Raw genomic sequence first — 16,772 nt, 5'->3', positions numbered from 1 at the left:
ACGCAGTCGGCGAAGAATCAGTTTTTAAAAGAGTTAGCAAAAGTTTTCCAACACAAAAGATGCTGGCATCCAACATGAGGTAAATTAAACTAGTGATGATGGACAAAAATAAATTGCTGAATTGGAAACAGACTGTTGCCTGGAGATTAGCAACTATGACCTGTTTAGTTTAACAGAGAAAACTGGACAAGCTCACGTTATATGCACAGCATAAACCACCAAGGATATCTGCAGCTATGAGACAGCCATTTACATTATGCAAATGTACTGATCACTTGCCAAATCTTATCAATCTCAAATTTAAAAAGGCACCCTAAGCTAGTTTAAGCATGCCTGCTAATCAATAAAGGAAGAGCCTGTTCAGGTTTTCACACCTTGTTAATACTCATTATTATATGATTGCTTCCCTCTAATAAGAACCTAGAAATTGGCACAATCTATAGAGTTTCAGGCTGCTAAAGTGCAGAGCACTATCAGGAGCTGAGATGGGTTGGAAGGATTTGCCACCCCACCCTGTACTGCTTAACAAACTATCTAACTTAGACCAGGGTGGGCAAAATCCAGCCTGCAGGCCAGATCCAGCCTGCCAACTGACTGGATCTGGCCCGTCAGTGGGTGCTTACCAATTGATTGGACCTGGCCTACAGCTGCCCCCACCTGGGGCCAGCCCATGCCACACTCCCACCTGCGTCAGCCCTGGCACTGGCCTTGGCCCTGACCCCAGCCCCAGCCAGCACACAGCTTCCCGGCAAGACTGCTCCCTGTGCAGCTGCAGCCACTTGGGTACTGCTCAGCTCCCCCTGTCTCCAGCAGCTCCTCCTCCTGCCTCTGCTGCACCGCTCCAGATAACAGGTAATGCAGGGAAGTGATGGCCAACATGGGGAGCAGATGCCCAGCTAGGTGTGGGGTGAAGCTGCAGCCAGGCAGCTCCTGCCCCAGCACAGGGGTTCCAGCTCCCAGCCACTTTCCACCTACTCAGCCACCCAGAGGTAGCTGCTTAGCGTCCTGGGTGGGCGAAGTAGGAGGAAGGTAGCTGAAGCCCTGCACACTGAAGAAGGAGCCACCTGCCTACAGCTTCCCCCCACCTGGCTGAGCATCTGCTGCCTGGCATGCATCCCCATGGCTTCTCCACATTGCCTGCTGCAAAGAGCAGCGCTGCAGGGGCAGGGGGAAGAGGAGCAGGAGCCACTGGAAGTGAGGGGACCAAGCAGTATCTGTGCAGCTGTGCTCACTGGCAGGGGCCACCTGCCGGGCACAGGAATGGTGTGGGCTATCCCAGGTGGGAGCAGGCAGGGTTTGGCCCCATGCAAAGTGCTGCAGGGACAGCCATGAGCTGGATGATGGGGGAAAAGGGGAGCAGGCCACACCTGCACCACACTGCCAGGGCAAGCTCTGCTACATGGGCAACTCCCATACATTCACACAACCCCCCCCACCACACACACACCCTCCACACACTATACAACAGTAAGCCTTGATGTTGAGCTATTATGCAATTGTCTTTATATTCACTACTCAAAAAAAAAAAACATAAATCAGGATAAAAATTATTTTTTGAAATAAAATGTTATAGTAGATGTTTAATTTTTTAAATATATGATTTTTTTTACCTATAATTTGTTAAAATGATGTCTTCTGAAAGATGTGTATGAAAGAGCCCTTGACAGCTCACCAAAACTTGTTAAGTGGCCCTCCAGCTGAAATAACTGCCCACCCCTGGCTTAAGCAATATACAATTTTGTGCTTTAAAAGGGCCAATTTGCCCAAAACAGAGAAAAATGATGAGCAAGTGATTGGGAGGAAATATTCAGAAACAAGATCTGCTACTAGATTAGTCTATAAAAGGTGCATATCTATCTTGTCTTCCAATAGGCGGTTTGACTTGAAACTCACGACTCATGACTCTCTCTGCTGTGAGATTGCCAAACAGCAAGAATTGAACAGCCAAGAAGAGGAGGCACAGAAAACTAACACCCAAGAGTCCTTTCCTTTGGGTGAAGAGAGCTCTGGCATGCTGAAGTTAGTTTAATACAACTTTGAACAGAGGGGAAGTTCTAGGAGACTGGAAGAGCATCACACTCAAAAAAAGCAGCTGGATGACCCTGGTAACTACTGCCCAAACATCTATTCTGAGCAAAAAGGGAAAGCTGATACTGGATGTAATTAACAGTTACAATGGACAGGCATATAGAATTCATGGAAAAAAAATAAGTCACGTCAAACAATCCTGATTGCACTCCTTGAGACAGTTGCAGGTTTCATTGAAAAGGTAACTGTAGACTGAACGGATGCTTGTGAGCTGACTGACTTAATATTGCATTATGTTCCAATTAAAAAGAGCACTCTTCAGCAGGGCTCTCCAATTTCTAAAGGCCACAGGCCACACACCCTTCAGGCTGCACCACATGGACCCCTGCCCCCTACCTCCACTACAGCGCACATCCACAAGGATCCCTCCCCAACCACTGAACTGCATGGCCCTAGCCTCACACCGAGCTCCCCACACCATGCCCTGCCGTGCTGTCCTGCACTGCCCCTGAGGCAGGTACAGATCACGGAAGTCAGAGGAGGCTGACAACTTGGGCTACTGCTGCAGCCAGGGTGATAGGGGGACTGAAGGCTGGGCAAGAGCCTGTGGGCCACAATTTAATCGCATGGGCCGCCAGTTGGACAGCCCCGCTATACAGTATCACTAGAGCATACGTGGAACGGAGTAAGAACTGGCTAAGCAACAGATCTCAAAGTACTCAGAGGGACAACATTGGATGTTTTTTGGCAGACTTCCATAAGGGATCAGTACTTGGCTCACCATTGCGGAATTACTTCCAGATAACTCACAGAAATGGGGGAAGTGGGCAGAGCAGGTAGGATGGGGCAGGATGTAGAAATTGCTTCTGCTAAGATTTGTGGATGGCAATATTGGTTGAAAAGTAAATAATGAGCAAGACAAAGCACATTCAGAGCTGTCTGGTTCCCTTGGTAAGCTGGACCCAAAACAAAACATATTTTAAAATGCAGCCAAAAAGTTATACATTTGGGACAAGAAACAGAGTCATACTGCAGAACAGGGAGTACCTTGGATATTAGTGACTCAGAAAAGGATTTGGTTGCTTGTCAACTCTGACTCCAGTTTTGCAAAGAAACAAAACAATACAACGGGGAGAAGGGAGAAATGAAAGGCAAGATTTACCAGGGTTCAGCTGAACCCACTGTGAAACGTTTTGTCTGTCCACACCTACCCTATGGTAAATTGAAGTTAAACAGGGACAGATTGTTTATAGATTTTAGCAACAGAAAGGACCTATTAAATCATCAAGTCCAACCCCCTGCCCTGGGCAGGTAAACCCTGAAATGCCAATGAGTTACTGAAGTTTAGTGTTGCCTTCTATAGGACAGGAAGAGACAGAAGGGGAAAAAAAGTTTGAAAAAAAGAAACAAAACAAGCCAAAAAAAATAAACTTATCGTCTGATAAGTTTTCATGAGCCATAAGTTGCTCCCCCACTTTAAAACGGGATAAATATCTGTCCACACTCCCAATGCAACGTTGCAGCTAAAGACAATGCAATCTACTGATGCATTAATATAAGAGCGGTGAGCAGAAAGGTGATTTTTGTAGTCCTGCTGTCCATACGTTAAAGCTGAAAATTTAGAGAGTGCAAAAAAATAGCTAAGGGTTATTCAAGGGAGATGCAGTTCTTTGGGTAAATGTGATATCTTTTAAGGGTTATTCAAGGCTGGAGAAAGTGCCTCCGAAAGGAAGCTCAACCTGTTTAGCTTATCCAATAGACACAAGGTAACTTGGTTAACTTTGCTTCACAGGGAGAAAATCCTGGATCTACTGAAACACGAATCTAGCAAAGAATGGCATCTAGTCATATGGCTGGAAACTGAAGCCAGACTATTTCATTTAGAAGCAAGACAAAACAAAAAGAAAGAAAGAAAAGTAAAAGTGATGCACTGGGACAACCCATCGGAAGTGGTAGAATCTATCTAACACTTGGAAATCTAGAGCAGACCACATCTTCCGGAAAGATACCCCTTCAAAAAGTTACTGCTCCCAGCAAAAGCAACCGGCCCAAGTTCTGCACCCCTTTATCACACAGAAGGCAAGGAAGGTGGGCTGGACTCGATCTTCCGAGGTCCCTTCCAGCCTTAATGTCTATGAAATCTATGAAAGTGTTTTCTGGCCTCAGATCCAGATCTCTCTCAAAAGTAACCCCTTTTGAATATATTTCATAAAGGATATTTCACTTCATCAGTTTAACCTTTAAAGCCAGTTTATGTGACATTTAAAGGGCAGGCCAGGATAGGGCTTAAAGGGTTACAACTTTTAAGTAAAAGGAAAAAAAACTTCATTCAGTCTAATTCTTATGTAATCTATATTCCTATGGCATTATCCTTCTAGGTTAGCCCAACAAGCTGTTATTACATGTGAAAATTTACCTTACACATACCAACAGCTGTAACAGAGCGCACTGATGAGCTCAGTATATATTTCAAAGGAGACTTGCATTAATGATGTACATCTTGAAAGGTTTTGCATCAATCTTGAGAGTCAAATTAATATTGCTATTTGGACAAGGTAAATGGCAACCTTTATGCAAAAAGTTATCTGAAGGTAGTAAAAAGGAACAGAAAATTTATGCAAGTTTGCATAAATGATCATTTCCTGTCTGCTGTGTGCCAGTTTGTGGATGGTAATGCTTTAGCTTCATAGTTCGCTGAGGCAAGCCAACAACACCAACAACCTTTAGCTAAACTAAGCTTGCATGAAATAACTGCTAGAATCAAATTTTATATCAGAGGAGACTACAGTAACATTTTATTCCAAATAGCAAAAACAGTAAATGTATTGTTTAGGGAGCTGTCTGTTTGACATGAATGAATATGGTTAAAATGAAGATCTACAAAACAGATTCATTGCAGTCTGCCTGGTCTGTCTGTGAGGCAGTGTTAGTTTCACGATTAGAAACTGAAGTTACCAATTTTTATTTTTATTTTTTGCTGAAGACAGCAGGCCTAGGTCCTCAAACTAATGGAATTAGAACAAAACCGGAGACATTTAAACCAGTTGGCTATACATTTCAAACCAATCCCATATTTCAAACCCATACGCCACAATGGAAAAACTCTCCTGCTAACCTGAATGCTAAAATATAACCTATATGAAAGAATACACCATGTGATTATTCTATAGGCATCTTGCTTATTCAAGGTTGTTCAGCCTTCTTGACTTATGCCTAAGTGACATACTTACTCGCGTTCTTTCTCTGTCAGTTTGTCGTTGATATTGTCTTTGATTGCAGACCTGGAGCCCTTGTGAATTATGGGATACCTGAGTGGCACTTGTAAGAAATAGGAAATCATTGAGACCAAGTGAGCAGTGTAGCCCAGAGCAACAGCAATGCTTCCATCGTCTTTTGCTGCAAAGGGAAGAAGAAAAGAAAAATGGTCTTTCCCCAGCCAAATTTTACTAACATCATATATTTATTTAATGAACATTTGGCCTAGAAAATTCCCTTGCACACACACTGCATCACTTATGTTATGCCTGAGCTTTTAAAGATGTAAAGCTATATAGCTGGGCACTAAACAGCAAAGTTAGCAAGCATTTTACAGAAACCTTAAGGGCACTGGTTCAGGTCACCGTGTCCCAGACAGACTGTTCAATAAAGGAATGTATATTTAACTGTTCAACAAGAGATGATGCGATACTATGTTTCCAACATAGTATTTAACACTTTAATAAAAGTGTGATTGAATAACTAATTAAATACGAATAAATAGAAACTTTTGACTTTAAATCCGTTCGTCAACTTCAGTCCATCATTTGCATGTTGGGCTGAAAGGTGGCATCAGGCAGGCAATGACTTGGGCCTGAAAGTCCAGACGCACTTCATTTCAAACTGCCAGGGCAAGAGTTTTCAGCTCAAGTCTGAGCTGAAAGTTTTTTATAAAAATGGATTCTGAAGACAGAGTTCAAGTCTTTGGGGTTCAACATTTCTCTGCAAACCTCACACTCACAGCAGAGAAAGGTGCATTCCTGCATGCTTTTAGATTTAGTGAGATCAACTGTTGGAAGGAGACAGAACCCAAGAACCTGAACTCTGGTCCTGGTAGCCAGAAAAGCAACATTTTTTTTAAGTTTTACATTTGTTCCAAAAACTAAACATCTCAGCCTGAAATTCTGAATTTTTGTCTGCAAAGCCTCACCTCCAATCAAGGTTTTTTATGGCTCTTCTGCCTCCACTCCCACCCCTTTCCTACATAAAATAGCATGTTGGTCATTTTGCAAGAATTTTTTTTTTTTAACTTCTTATGCTGTATTAAGATTTTTATTTAGTTCTAAAAAAATGCACATAAATTTATGAACAGCTGGAAAGATGCTATGGCCATCCAATGCTGTTCAATGACAAAAGACATTCACTGAAAGAAGAATTGACAAAAATTGAGCAACATAAGAACCTGAATAAGAAAAAGCACTTAATGTATGTTGCCCATGACATCTATGAAATCATGCCATACTCAGTAATACCTAATGCATCAAAGGTTCAAATGCATGTCCCTTTTCAAGGAATTATTTTGCACAAAGGGATTTAACCTCTGCAGCAAGCCTGGGTCCTATTAAATTAAATGTTGATGCCACGGAGTCCACATTTTTTCAAGTCTGATTTTCCAATAAGAATCTGTGCTAACGTGCAAGAATCATACGAACACTTTCCAAGTGTAAGTCAATATATTTCATATTTTCCACTGAATTTTCAGTAATCCACAGGGCAGCCAGACTAATTCTCTGAGACAAACTTGTTCAGAACAGTAATCTTTGGAGAGCAACAATAAATTATGACAACCTAAAAAAGGAGGCCAATCAGAAATAGTCATAATAAAATCAGCACAAAGGCATTTTTTAAATGATTAGCAAACAAGATGCATGTCTTCAGGATTAAGAAACTGAAACCATGCTGTGTAGTCTGGGAGACAATGTAATTGGTATTTATTCAGTATAAAATTTCATCTGTTTTTTTTTTTTGTTTTAACATTAACTCAAATTACCAATTCACCCTCAAATATACCAAGAATTAGAACAAATGACCTGCATAAGAAATTAGCTACTACAATGTTTTTAAAAAGCCAAATGTTTGATTATTTGAATTGATTTTTATTTTCCCCTGGGAGGCAGTATGCCTAGCAAACTGACCAAGTGTTTGAGAGCCAAGAGTTTCAAAATATACATTTTATTAATTAATTTGTAGTTTAAATTTTTGTCTAAGTATCTGAAAATTAGCCTGTGTAGTTAACTGCACAACTGTTAGACAGGTAGGTATACAGATAGGGAAAAAAACCCAAACATCATACTTCTTATATCAGTGTTCATGTATTGAAGATGCAGTATAGGTATAAGTGGCAAAGTATTGTTTTACCAAGGGTGGAGATTAGTAGCAGTTGCAACAAATCCAATACCTGTGTCAGTCTATTTATACAGAGTGTACACTTGATGTAAAGGGAGTCTGGGAAGCTTACTGACAGCTACAGCAAGTTATTTTTGTGCAAACACACAGAGTTTAGCCAGAATGTACACACTGATCAGCTAGCTATGGTATTACAATTTGAACTTGGAATTTAATCTTTTATATGGCCATGACCAAAATAATATATCAGTGCTTCCCAGGTAGGACTCAAAAGTAGCTTCCTAACAGGCAAGCAGCCCTTTTGGGTTGGATCAGTATGTATCAGTAGTATCAAAGCCATAAGTACTATATGGAAAAAATATTCAGCTACCTTGAAAGTCTTCTGAATTAGGCAGCTTGACTCCACAAACAAAGTAATCCTTTTGATCGTTCTGTGGATTTAAAGGAAAATAATGCAAAGCGAGAATGTATAGCCCATCTAGAGGAAGACAGAAGTTGTACACTTTCCAAATAAAACTGCAGGCATGCCAAAAGCAAAACGAGAGAAACTTTGTAAAGACTGATTGGTACTAATCAGTAAAATAGTGTTGAAAAAATTAAAAATTATGTGAAACCTCATTTCATTAATTTAATTTATTTTTTTTCTCCCCTGGAAATAAGACAGGAATGCCCTTTTACAACTGAGCGTTGAAAATTAACCCATGCAGGTTTCCAATAAATGAAAATCTGAACCTGGGCAAACCATTTAATTCTTAGCGCTTCAGGGTATCTGTCATTTAAGTAACTAGAAAGATAGGTACGAAATTTATTCATATCCATGATGAGGTTTCTCCCTCCCCAATCAGAAGTTGAGGGGAAAGGGGGAGGGGGAGATTTGATTCAAGTACAGGTATTTCTCACTTAACGTCGTCCCAGTTAACGTTGTTTCGTTATCACATCACTGATCTATTAGAGAACGTATTCGTTTAAAGTCACGCAATGTTTGGTTATAACGTTGTTTGCCGCTGCGTGCTAATAGGCAGCTACTGCAACGTAATTGGATTCACTTAACATCGTTTCGCTTAAAGTTGCATTTTTCAAGAACATGGCGACGACATTAAGCGAGGAGTAGCTGTGCCAGCCCAGCACAGGTGGTGGCTCAGCTCTAGCTTTGGCCCCAAGCCCAGGGCTGAAGCCAGAGCTGAGCTGTAGACCTGTGCGAAGCAGCTAGTATTTGCTTTGGATTTGCTGATTTGGAGACAGCGATTCGATTTGGTGATTTGAATCAGTCCCAAATCGATTCGGCCAAATCACACAGGCCCATCCCCCTGCCCGCTCTCCCAGCCCAGCAATGGCTGCCCTGGCCACCCCAGCCCTTTAAGGGAGAAAAAAAAACAAGCAAAAAAACACAACACCCCCCCCCCCCCCATGAGAAAACCTCTTAGACTCACTGCTCCTGCCAGGTCGGGGGGATATCCGCTGCCCCACGCCTTATGAGGGGTTCTGCACAAGCCCCCTGAGGCTGCTGCAAGAGCAATGAATCCCAGGGTTTTTCCTTGTTTTGTTTTTTTTTCCCTTAAAAAGGGCCAGAGCTCAGACAGGCAGGACAGCAATGCAGGGGCTGGGACAGCAGGCTTGTGCAGAGGCCCCCATGCAGCATGGGGCAGTGGGAGCAGCAGGGATCACCCCCCGACCCGGCAGCACCCAGTGAGTGTGGCCTTTTTTTTTTTTTTTAAGGGCTGGGAGATGGGGCAAGTGGGGTAGCCATGGCGGGTGGGTGGGGGGGGGGGGCAGGCAGTGATCCTCCCATGGTCCCCTTCCCTCTCCTCCAACCCCCCCCTCACCAGCTCCAAGTCTGGCTGCAGCTCTCTGCTGTAGCAGGTGGGGACTGTCTGAATCATCGAAGCTCTCCAAATCTTTTCCAAAGATTCAGAGAGCTCTGAATCGGTTTGGACCTTTTAATTGGTCCTGATTCGATCCGGATTCAGAGATTCGGACGCTAAATCGGGTCGAACCTCCTCCGAATCGAATCAGCACCCAAAGCTTTGCACAAACCTACTGAGCTGCCGCCTGCACAGACTGGGATAGCTCGTTTGTTGGGGGAGGAGAAGGGGTTCAAAGCTTGGGGCAGCCTACAGAAACTCCCAGCATTAAGCCACAGCATAAACACAGCTGTATTCTTCAGGCAGCTCAGTGCAGCTCCACCAACACAGTGAAAGCTGTACCGCAGGCAGGCACCAGCTGAAGGGATCATGCAGCCAGGCTGTGGCACGCCAGGCTGTGTCCACAGAGGTAGTGTAAACTATGCTGCCATAAAGGGGAGCTCTGCCACTGCAGAGAAGTTCTGGGTGTGAACACACTCAGTTTTGCCAGTAAAACCAAAGTCCTTCTAGCAATACTTTGTAGCACAGAATAGATAGAAGTTAGGGATGTTTTCAGAGTCCAAATCAAGCATCCAGTCTTCTGTAAAACTCATTGCTTGAGTAAAAAGGAGGTTGGCAAAGCAGTCCCAAAGAAACTGCTGTGCCACAGGGGAAAAGAGCATGGGTAAGGCAAGATGTGGACAAGCAAACATGAGAAGACTGGGAGAGGCCCAGAGGCAAAATGTTAGCAAACGAGAACTCCATGCCAGGGGTAGGCAACCCCTGGCATGGGTGCCAAAACATGACACGTGAAAGCTACTTGGCACACATGCCTTGGGGCAGATGGCAGGGAATGGGCCAAGCCTGCGTGGCCACAAGAAGGATCGGACCCCTCATGGCTCTCCCACCATCCACCCCTGGCACATCAGCATCTTGGATGTTTATCCTGCTGGGATCCTATGACTCCAGCTGACTTCCTGCCTCTTGGGCAGGGGGCTGGACTTGATGATCTTCCAAGGTCCCTTCCAGACCTAATGTCTATGAAATCTTACACGTCAGGGTTGTGGGTGTTTTTGGCACTCTGCCCAAAAATGTTGCCAACCCCCCTGCTCTACGCCTTTCTGTTGCAACACACCCTGCCCACACAAGCTCATCATTAGAAAAAGATGTGTGCAAGAGGACTGACATGAGCATGGATCTTAACAGTATTTGGGAGAAAACTGAGTTTTACCCAGAAAAATGTCAGCTAAGTTCATTGTAGACCAGCAAGATTCTAAAGAGTTAAAAAATGCCAAGCTTACCAAATCAACAGGGTAAATATAAGAAAGCTCTGATAACAACTGTCTGCATCGAATGGTCAACTGTGCATTGGTCTTCAAAAATAGCTCTCTTCAGAGAAAAGAAAACAACATCAGTGATCTCAAACCTCCTTGCAAGTGTCAGAATCAAGCCCCTCAGGCCTTCCCAAGAAATCGTACCCCCATCTAGCAAAAAAAAAAAAAAAAAAGCCCAAAATAACTTTATCAATTGGGAGGATAGCTATAAAGGCCACAGTTCACTTTCAGTTTTCATTCTACATCTACATTGCATGTATCCTCAATTTCAAGGGTATTTTAAGTGTACTTTGGTAATGCAAGAGTACTTGAAGGCCAACCAAGACTGGGATCTGATTACTGGCCTAAATATTAAACACATTCTGTCTTTACCCCAGAGAACTTACAAACCAGACAGAAGAAAGGAAACACCACTACTTACTAGTCTATGGATATAAAAACCAAAGCAGATATTCAGGGGTACAAGTACTCCGAGGGGGAGACAGATACTGAATCAAGATCTCCCAATTCTTGGATGAAAGTCTTGTTCACCAGACCACCCTTCCTCTCCAAGATTTAAAAATGCAAGTGAAACCCCAAGTCCCATTACCTCTTAGCAGTGCATTCTTTTCTTAACTCATGTAGAGATTCATTATGTACTTGCAGCCTCTGGTATTCAGTCTTAAAAGTGTTTTCTACGGAATAAAAATTATTAGAAAAATATGAAACCATTAACAACATTGTCTATTTTCTGGACTAACACAAAATTCAAACCTAGACTACTTCTCAGGACTGGATGATAGTTCTGGCGCGCCAACTCCACCCTGGCAAGGCATGTCTTTTCTGTAGTATGCTGCAAATGGAGTATGCAGAAAAATGCTCTGGGAGAAAAAGAGAACTTCAGAAACCACCACCTCTCTCCCCATGGAAGAGAAAAGCCAGTTTCTACACCAGGGAATGGCAACCCCCAATACACGTGCCAGAGCATGGCACATGAAGCCATTTTCCTCGGCATGCCACCACAAGCAGCCTGGACTCTGGGTAACTGCTGCCAGCTACAGAGCCCAAGTTGCTTGTAGCAGACAGCCAGGAGGCTGCAAGCCCTGCTGCAAGGTAGCAGCTGCCCAGAGCCCGAGCTGGCTGCAGCCGGGAGGCTGCAAACAGCTGCACAGGGCTCTGCAGCCCCAGCACCAGACCAGTGCCTGTGATGGCTGCACATGTGCCTCTGGGCACAGGGCTGGTAAAGGGCTTGTGGCAGTGCAACCCTGGCCCCTCCCATGCCATCCACTCGGAGGTATATATGCAGCCACCGCCAACACGGAGCCAGTGGCAGGGCTGTGGAGCCTGGCACAGCTGTTTGCAGCCTGCCCAATGCCTGCTGCCCCACCCCAGAGCCCAGGCTGGCTGTGGCAGTCAGCTGGAAGGCTGCAAATATCTATGTCGTGCTCTGCAGTCCTAGCACCAGCTCCACGGAGGCAGGGGCTGCACGCGCATCTTGTGGCACACGGTGGGGAAGGGTCCAAAGCAGTGCCATCCCAGCCCTACACACTATGCACTGGTCAAGTAAAGCCAATACCAAAGCCCAAATCTCCTCTGACAGCTGTGTACAGGCAGTCCTTGACTTACAGCGTTTCAAACTTGCGGCGCTCCGCCATTTACACCCATGTTATTACTTACGGCGCTGGATCCTTGCACTTATGGCACTACAAGGAAATTTACAATGAGAAAAAGAGGGCAGCCCGGATCAGTTTCTCAAAAAGCCATCAAGTGGCCCTAAGTCTCCCCAAAATTTCCCCAAAGAAGCCCTTCTGAATTCCATGACCCTGATTAAAGGTTTCCTTCACCTTCTGATTAAATAAAATTTTATGTGATTAGTTACTGTATTGCCCTGTTTAACTGATTAATATACAGTGCACTTCAGAAAGCTTTGTACTGTACAGTGTATATCATTTATAGTTAACTAAATAGTTGATTTAAAATATAGTGTTTATGTTCATTTCTATAAAAAGTTGGGCATCAGGCCCTTGGTCAGGAATGTAACCCCCTATTATAATAGTGTTTCTATGGGAAAATCAGATTCGACTTACATCCTTTCGACTTACAGCACCTTTTCCAGGAACATAACTTGCTATAAGTGTGAGGACTGCCTGTATTCAAGGGGTGCTCCACCTTTTTGCCCTGTAGGTTGGATGGGTGGTGCCTGATCCCTCTGCAAGCCGGATCAGGCCAGTAGGTCCAATCTGTCTGTGTGCGGGGGAGGAGGGCATGGCTTATTACCAATTGGGCCATGCAGGGCTTGGGAATTTGGCAGTAGGGGAGGAGTGGCTGTACGAATTGCAACTGTGCCCCAGCCACCAAGTTTACTAACCCATGGGAAGCCCCACAAGCTGAATGTCACAGCTGTACAGGCCAAATTTGGCCTGTAGGCTGGGGATTAAGTACCCCTAGTCTATACCTCATCTCAGTTATGCAGAAAAGTAGCTCTGCCATTTGCATCATGAGAGTCAAGGCTTTGTAAGCTATCTGTAAGTATTTAATACAGATCAAAAGGGGATTCAAGATGTCAAGCAGAGATCAAGCCATTAAATTTGTGCAGCTCATAACCTATTGATGATCTGTGGAAAAAGACTGGTATTCAGCACTACCACAAAACATTATGATTTATGTAGTACCAACAGACAGCATTAAAACATTCAAACAGCAAGCTGCTTGTTATAGGAATAGTCTTTGCATAGGGACTAGCACAATATGCCCTGCTCTATCACAGGAGAATCTAGGCACTATGACAATATGAACAAATACACTGTCATTCCCAGATATTAATTTATGACATGCCTTTATTATACTATTATTCTTTGCTACACTGTGAAGTTGTTTTAGTAACTTGCTAATTAGTTTCTTACTTAATTCAACCATTTAAGCCCAATACTTCTTGGTATAACCTCTCTGCAGTTCCACTACACGTTTGTTATGCAAGATTGATATCGAGTATTTATTGTTACCACCGTTCCAGCTGCATGTAGATTAACATGATCCCACTCCCACGTATTTGGATTTCTTAACTCATAGAACCTCAACAATCACTGCCTCAAAGAATCAAATGCAAGCTTTTGAGACTGAAGAGATCACACCTGCTTACAAAACTGCAGGGAGAAAAACATGAAAAACCCCCCCTCAAAATTAGAATTTTCCTAGTAATTTTCACGTGCTAAGAGAGCAGCCTGGTTGTTTTTTTGGTTGTGAATGTTGAGCAGAAAGGTTCCTGTCATCTCTACACTTACCTTTCTCATGCAACACATTTTGTTTCTTATGTAATAAGGCCTCCTCTTGGCCTAGGGCCTTTCTCTGCCTCTCAAGCTCATTCTGAAGCACCAGGATCTTCAGCTGTAAACATTCATTTTCTTTTTTCTATGAAAATAAAGTGATCAATACGTTTAAAGGAAGCTTCACTGTATACCACTACTTGAAATACACACAGTAAGATGCAAGATATGTACATTCCTTGGCAGCGCTGAAGACTGAGCTGGAAAGATCCCAAAAAATAATACCCAAATTACAGAGAAACAAAAACATGGACTTTCATCAAGACTCCCCACCCCACCCCCTTTCTTTTTTTTTCTTTTAAGGAATGTACACAGAACTTTATAGACAGGACATGCTTTGAGGGCAGCCAAGGAAAGATTATCAGTGAAGAGACAGGCTAATTTCTGAGAACTGGTGCCTATCAAGTGCGACTTGTCTTTGATGTGACAAATGATGTTTTCAGTCTGTAGGGAGACTGCAGCATTCTGACTGGGCCAGTTGAACATAAACCTCTGAACAAACCTTGTTCAAATACTAGCAAAACCACCTTCAAAACTGCAGCCTTTCTTTGTAACCAAATCTTTCACACTTCAAGCCTGTATGGGACTTCTGATACAAGTAAGGCTAGAGCTCAAAGATCAGCTTCTTCTGAAGGTTTCCCTTAGATCCGTGTTTATTCCAAAAGCACCTGCTGGCTCAACATTTTGGTTCATAAAACCAGCGCAAACTATGACTCAATATTAAAGATTTAGGATACTAGCACTCACATTTAGTAGAAGAAATTCTGGTTACCCATTTTCTTTCCTTCTATTTACAATGACTGCAATACTGTACCGCTATTCCAGTTTCCTCTATACTAGACAGTTTAGAGGCTGCATTTTGCTTTGCTGAAAAATTGTTGCATGTTCTATGGACAACTTTGCTTGATGCAGTTTATTACACACTAACTACTGGCTTGGGTTGCTTATGCATAATTTTACTTCAGTCTTCCTACAAAGTGTAGAACTCACTCTTGCTGTAGTCCCCTCCCAGTGCCGCCGCCGCCAACCATCCTCGACCCCCAACCAGAAAAGAGCCTTGCGCCACCCTGTCCCCAGCCCACAGTGGCAGCCTGCCCTGCCCCGCGCAGATCTGGGGGTGCATACCTCCTGTCCCCTCCTGGGATGTGCATAGCAGCAGGAGCCACGCCTCCTGGACAAGCCGCTCACGACCCAGTCCCGTGCCCTGATGGCTGTGCAGCGCCTGCCCCTCCCCTAGCTCCAGCCCCAGCCCTACTCCCGCCCTCATTACTGCCTGCGCACCCCTCCCTACCCCTGCTTCAGCCACCAGAAGCCCGCAGCTGGGCTGCCTTGAAACCCTACTGTTGCCTCACATGGGGGGGGAGGGGGGGTGCTAAGTCCTGTTAGCTCCTCCCCCTTCCACCGCCTAGGCTTCCTCTTCCTGGTGCCCCTGAGGTCTCTGGGATTTGCAATCCGGAATCACAGCAGCAGGACTCTGCAGGGTTGTTCATCACTTCCTCTTCCTGCTTCCAGGTGCCTCTGGGATTTGTAGTAGCCAGCAGTAAGTTTTTAGCAGGGCAGAGCAGCTCTGTCCTCGGTGGGGTGGGGGGGTAGAGTTTAATCCCTCTCCCTGGCCCCAGACCCCAGCCAAGGTTTGCCTGGGGGGTGTGGAGGGGGAAAGGAAGGCAGTCCCTGCCACTCTCCTTCCCCCATTCTCTGCTGGAGCAGACAACACAGCCCAGCTCAGGGCTGGAAAGCACGCTGGGAGACTATGATTTAAACTTGAACCAGAAAAGATATGGGACAGAAGTTTCATAAGCCAGTTTGACCCAAATCGGTTAAGTCTGATACTACATTCAACCATGTTTATCTTAAACCAGTACAGCCATTTTTTAAACTGGTTTATGTGCACTGAACTTCTGTTCTCTCAGAGGTTTAAACCAGCTTCTGATGACTTAAACCAATTTACGTGCAACTTCTGCTCCTGGCCATGCAGTGCACAAAGCTATGGCTAATCCTCATAGGTGGTTAATATTTAAAATGGACATGTCACGTGTGTGTCTGATAAGTTATTATGTGCATTCCATTCATCTCAAAAGGCTGGCCTGAAAGCAAGTACACTAGCAGACTCAACCCAAACAACTAAAACCACACTTCCCTTTAGTAGATCATTAATCCCAACCTCTAACAGTTTATTTTTCCTGGCAAATCCTTTGTATTCACTGTGCAGCTAATGTTTATGCTTTTGCAAAGTAAAGCATTAAATAACTTATTAATTTCCCCCCTCTCAGTAAACGTATATTTAAACCAAAATCCAGCACATTGTGCTTTCCAGATGAATTTCCATTTATAAAATGACAAATATTAAAATACAGAGATTTCATGTTGACGTTTTAGAAGACGCCCGAGTCTCCAATAGTGTTATTTAACTACATTCTGAAGCAAAAGTGAGATTTCAAAAGCAAAGCCTACCAGTTCGTTGCTTGTAGATGTAAGTCTCAGTTTTTCTTCTATCTCTCTTCCTATTTTCTGAACAGTTACCTGAGTCTGTTTAATTGCACACTGGGCTCTGTGAAGCCTGTGAATAAAACACAAGTTACAGGAATTAAATTCTTTGTATGTGGCTCTAATGATGAGCTTGCCTGTTACTTCAGCAGCAGAATCAACACGACTGCAAGCAGACAATCAGCTGTGTTAAAGAGGGGCAGTATACAAATGGACTCTTTAGGCTAAGGAAGTTTAATAAGCAGTCTCCCAAAAAGCAGCTTAGTAACTTGAACTGCAGTGAATGCTTAGTGTCCTCCCCACTAGTTAGGTTAACAATACACAACCCTCATGTGCCCATGGCAAAAGTGAGAGGTTCAACAGATGGGACCCAACAGGCTGTCAAAGGTAGAAACAAGACA

The 16,772-nt window shown here is 43.9% G+C and overlaps 1 protein-coding gene across 2 annotated transcripts in view; it reads right to left on the bottom strand.

Moving 5' to 3' along the window:
* The window catches only part of UVRAG (UV radiation resistance associated), a 143,590-nt gene that overhangs the window by 66,297 nt on the left and 60,521 nt on the right, over positions 1 to 16,772 (bottom strand). For both annotated transcript variants that reach the window (XM_059722560.1, XM_014601517.3), the window contains exons 7-12: positions 16,339 to 16,444; positions 13,846 to 13,972; positions 11,175 to 11,259; positions 10,553 to 10,640; positions 7,781 to 7,841; positions 5,259 to 5,424 (exon numbers count right to left, since the gene is read on the bottom strand). In XM_059722560.1, the coding sequence (XP_059578543.1) occupies positions 5,259 to 5,424; positions 7,781 to 7,841; positions 10,553 to 10,640; positions 11,175 to 11,259; positions 13,846 to 13,972; positions 16,339 to 16,444 (633 nt within the window). The remainder of the gene's footprint in view (positions 1 to 5,258; positions 5,425 to 7,780; positions 7,842 to 10,552; positions 10,641 to 11,174; positions 11,260 to 13,845; positions 13,973 to 16,338; positions 16,445 to 16,772) is intronic.

This window comes from Alligator mississippiensis, chromosome 1 (genome assembly GCF_030867095.1).
Source record: "Alligator mississippiensis isolate rAllMis1 chromosome 1, rAllMis1, whole genome shotgun sequence".
NCBI classification, from domain to species: Eukaryota; Metazoa; Chordata; order Crocodylia; family Alligatoridae; genus Alligator; species Alligator mississippiensis.
The sequence above is the reverse complement of the archived record's forward strand: the minus strand, read 5'-3'. Positions and strand labels throughout refer to the sequence as shown.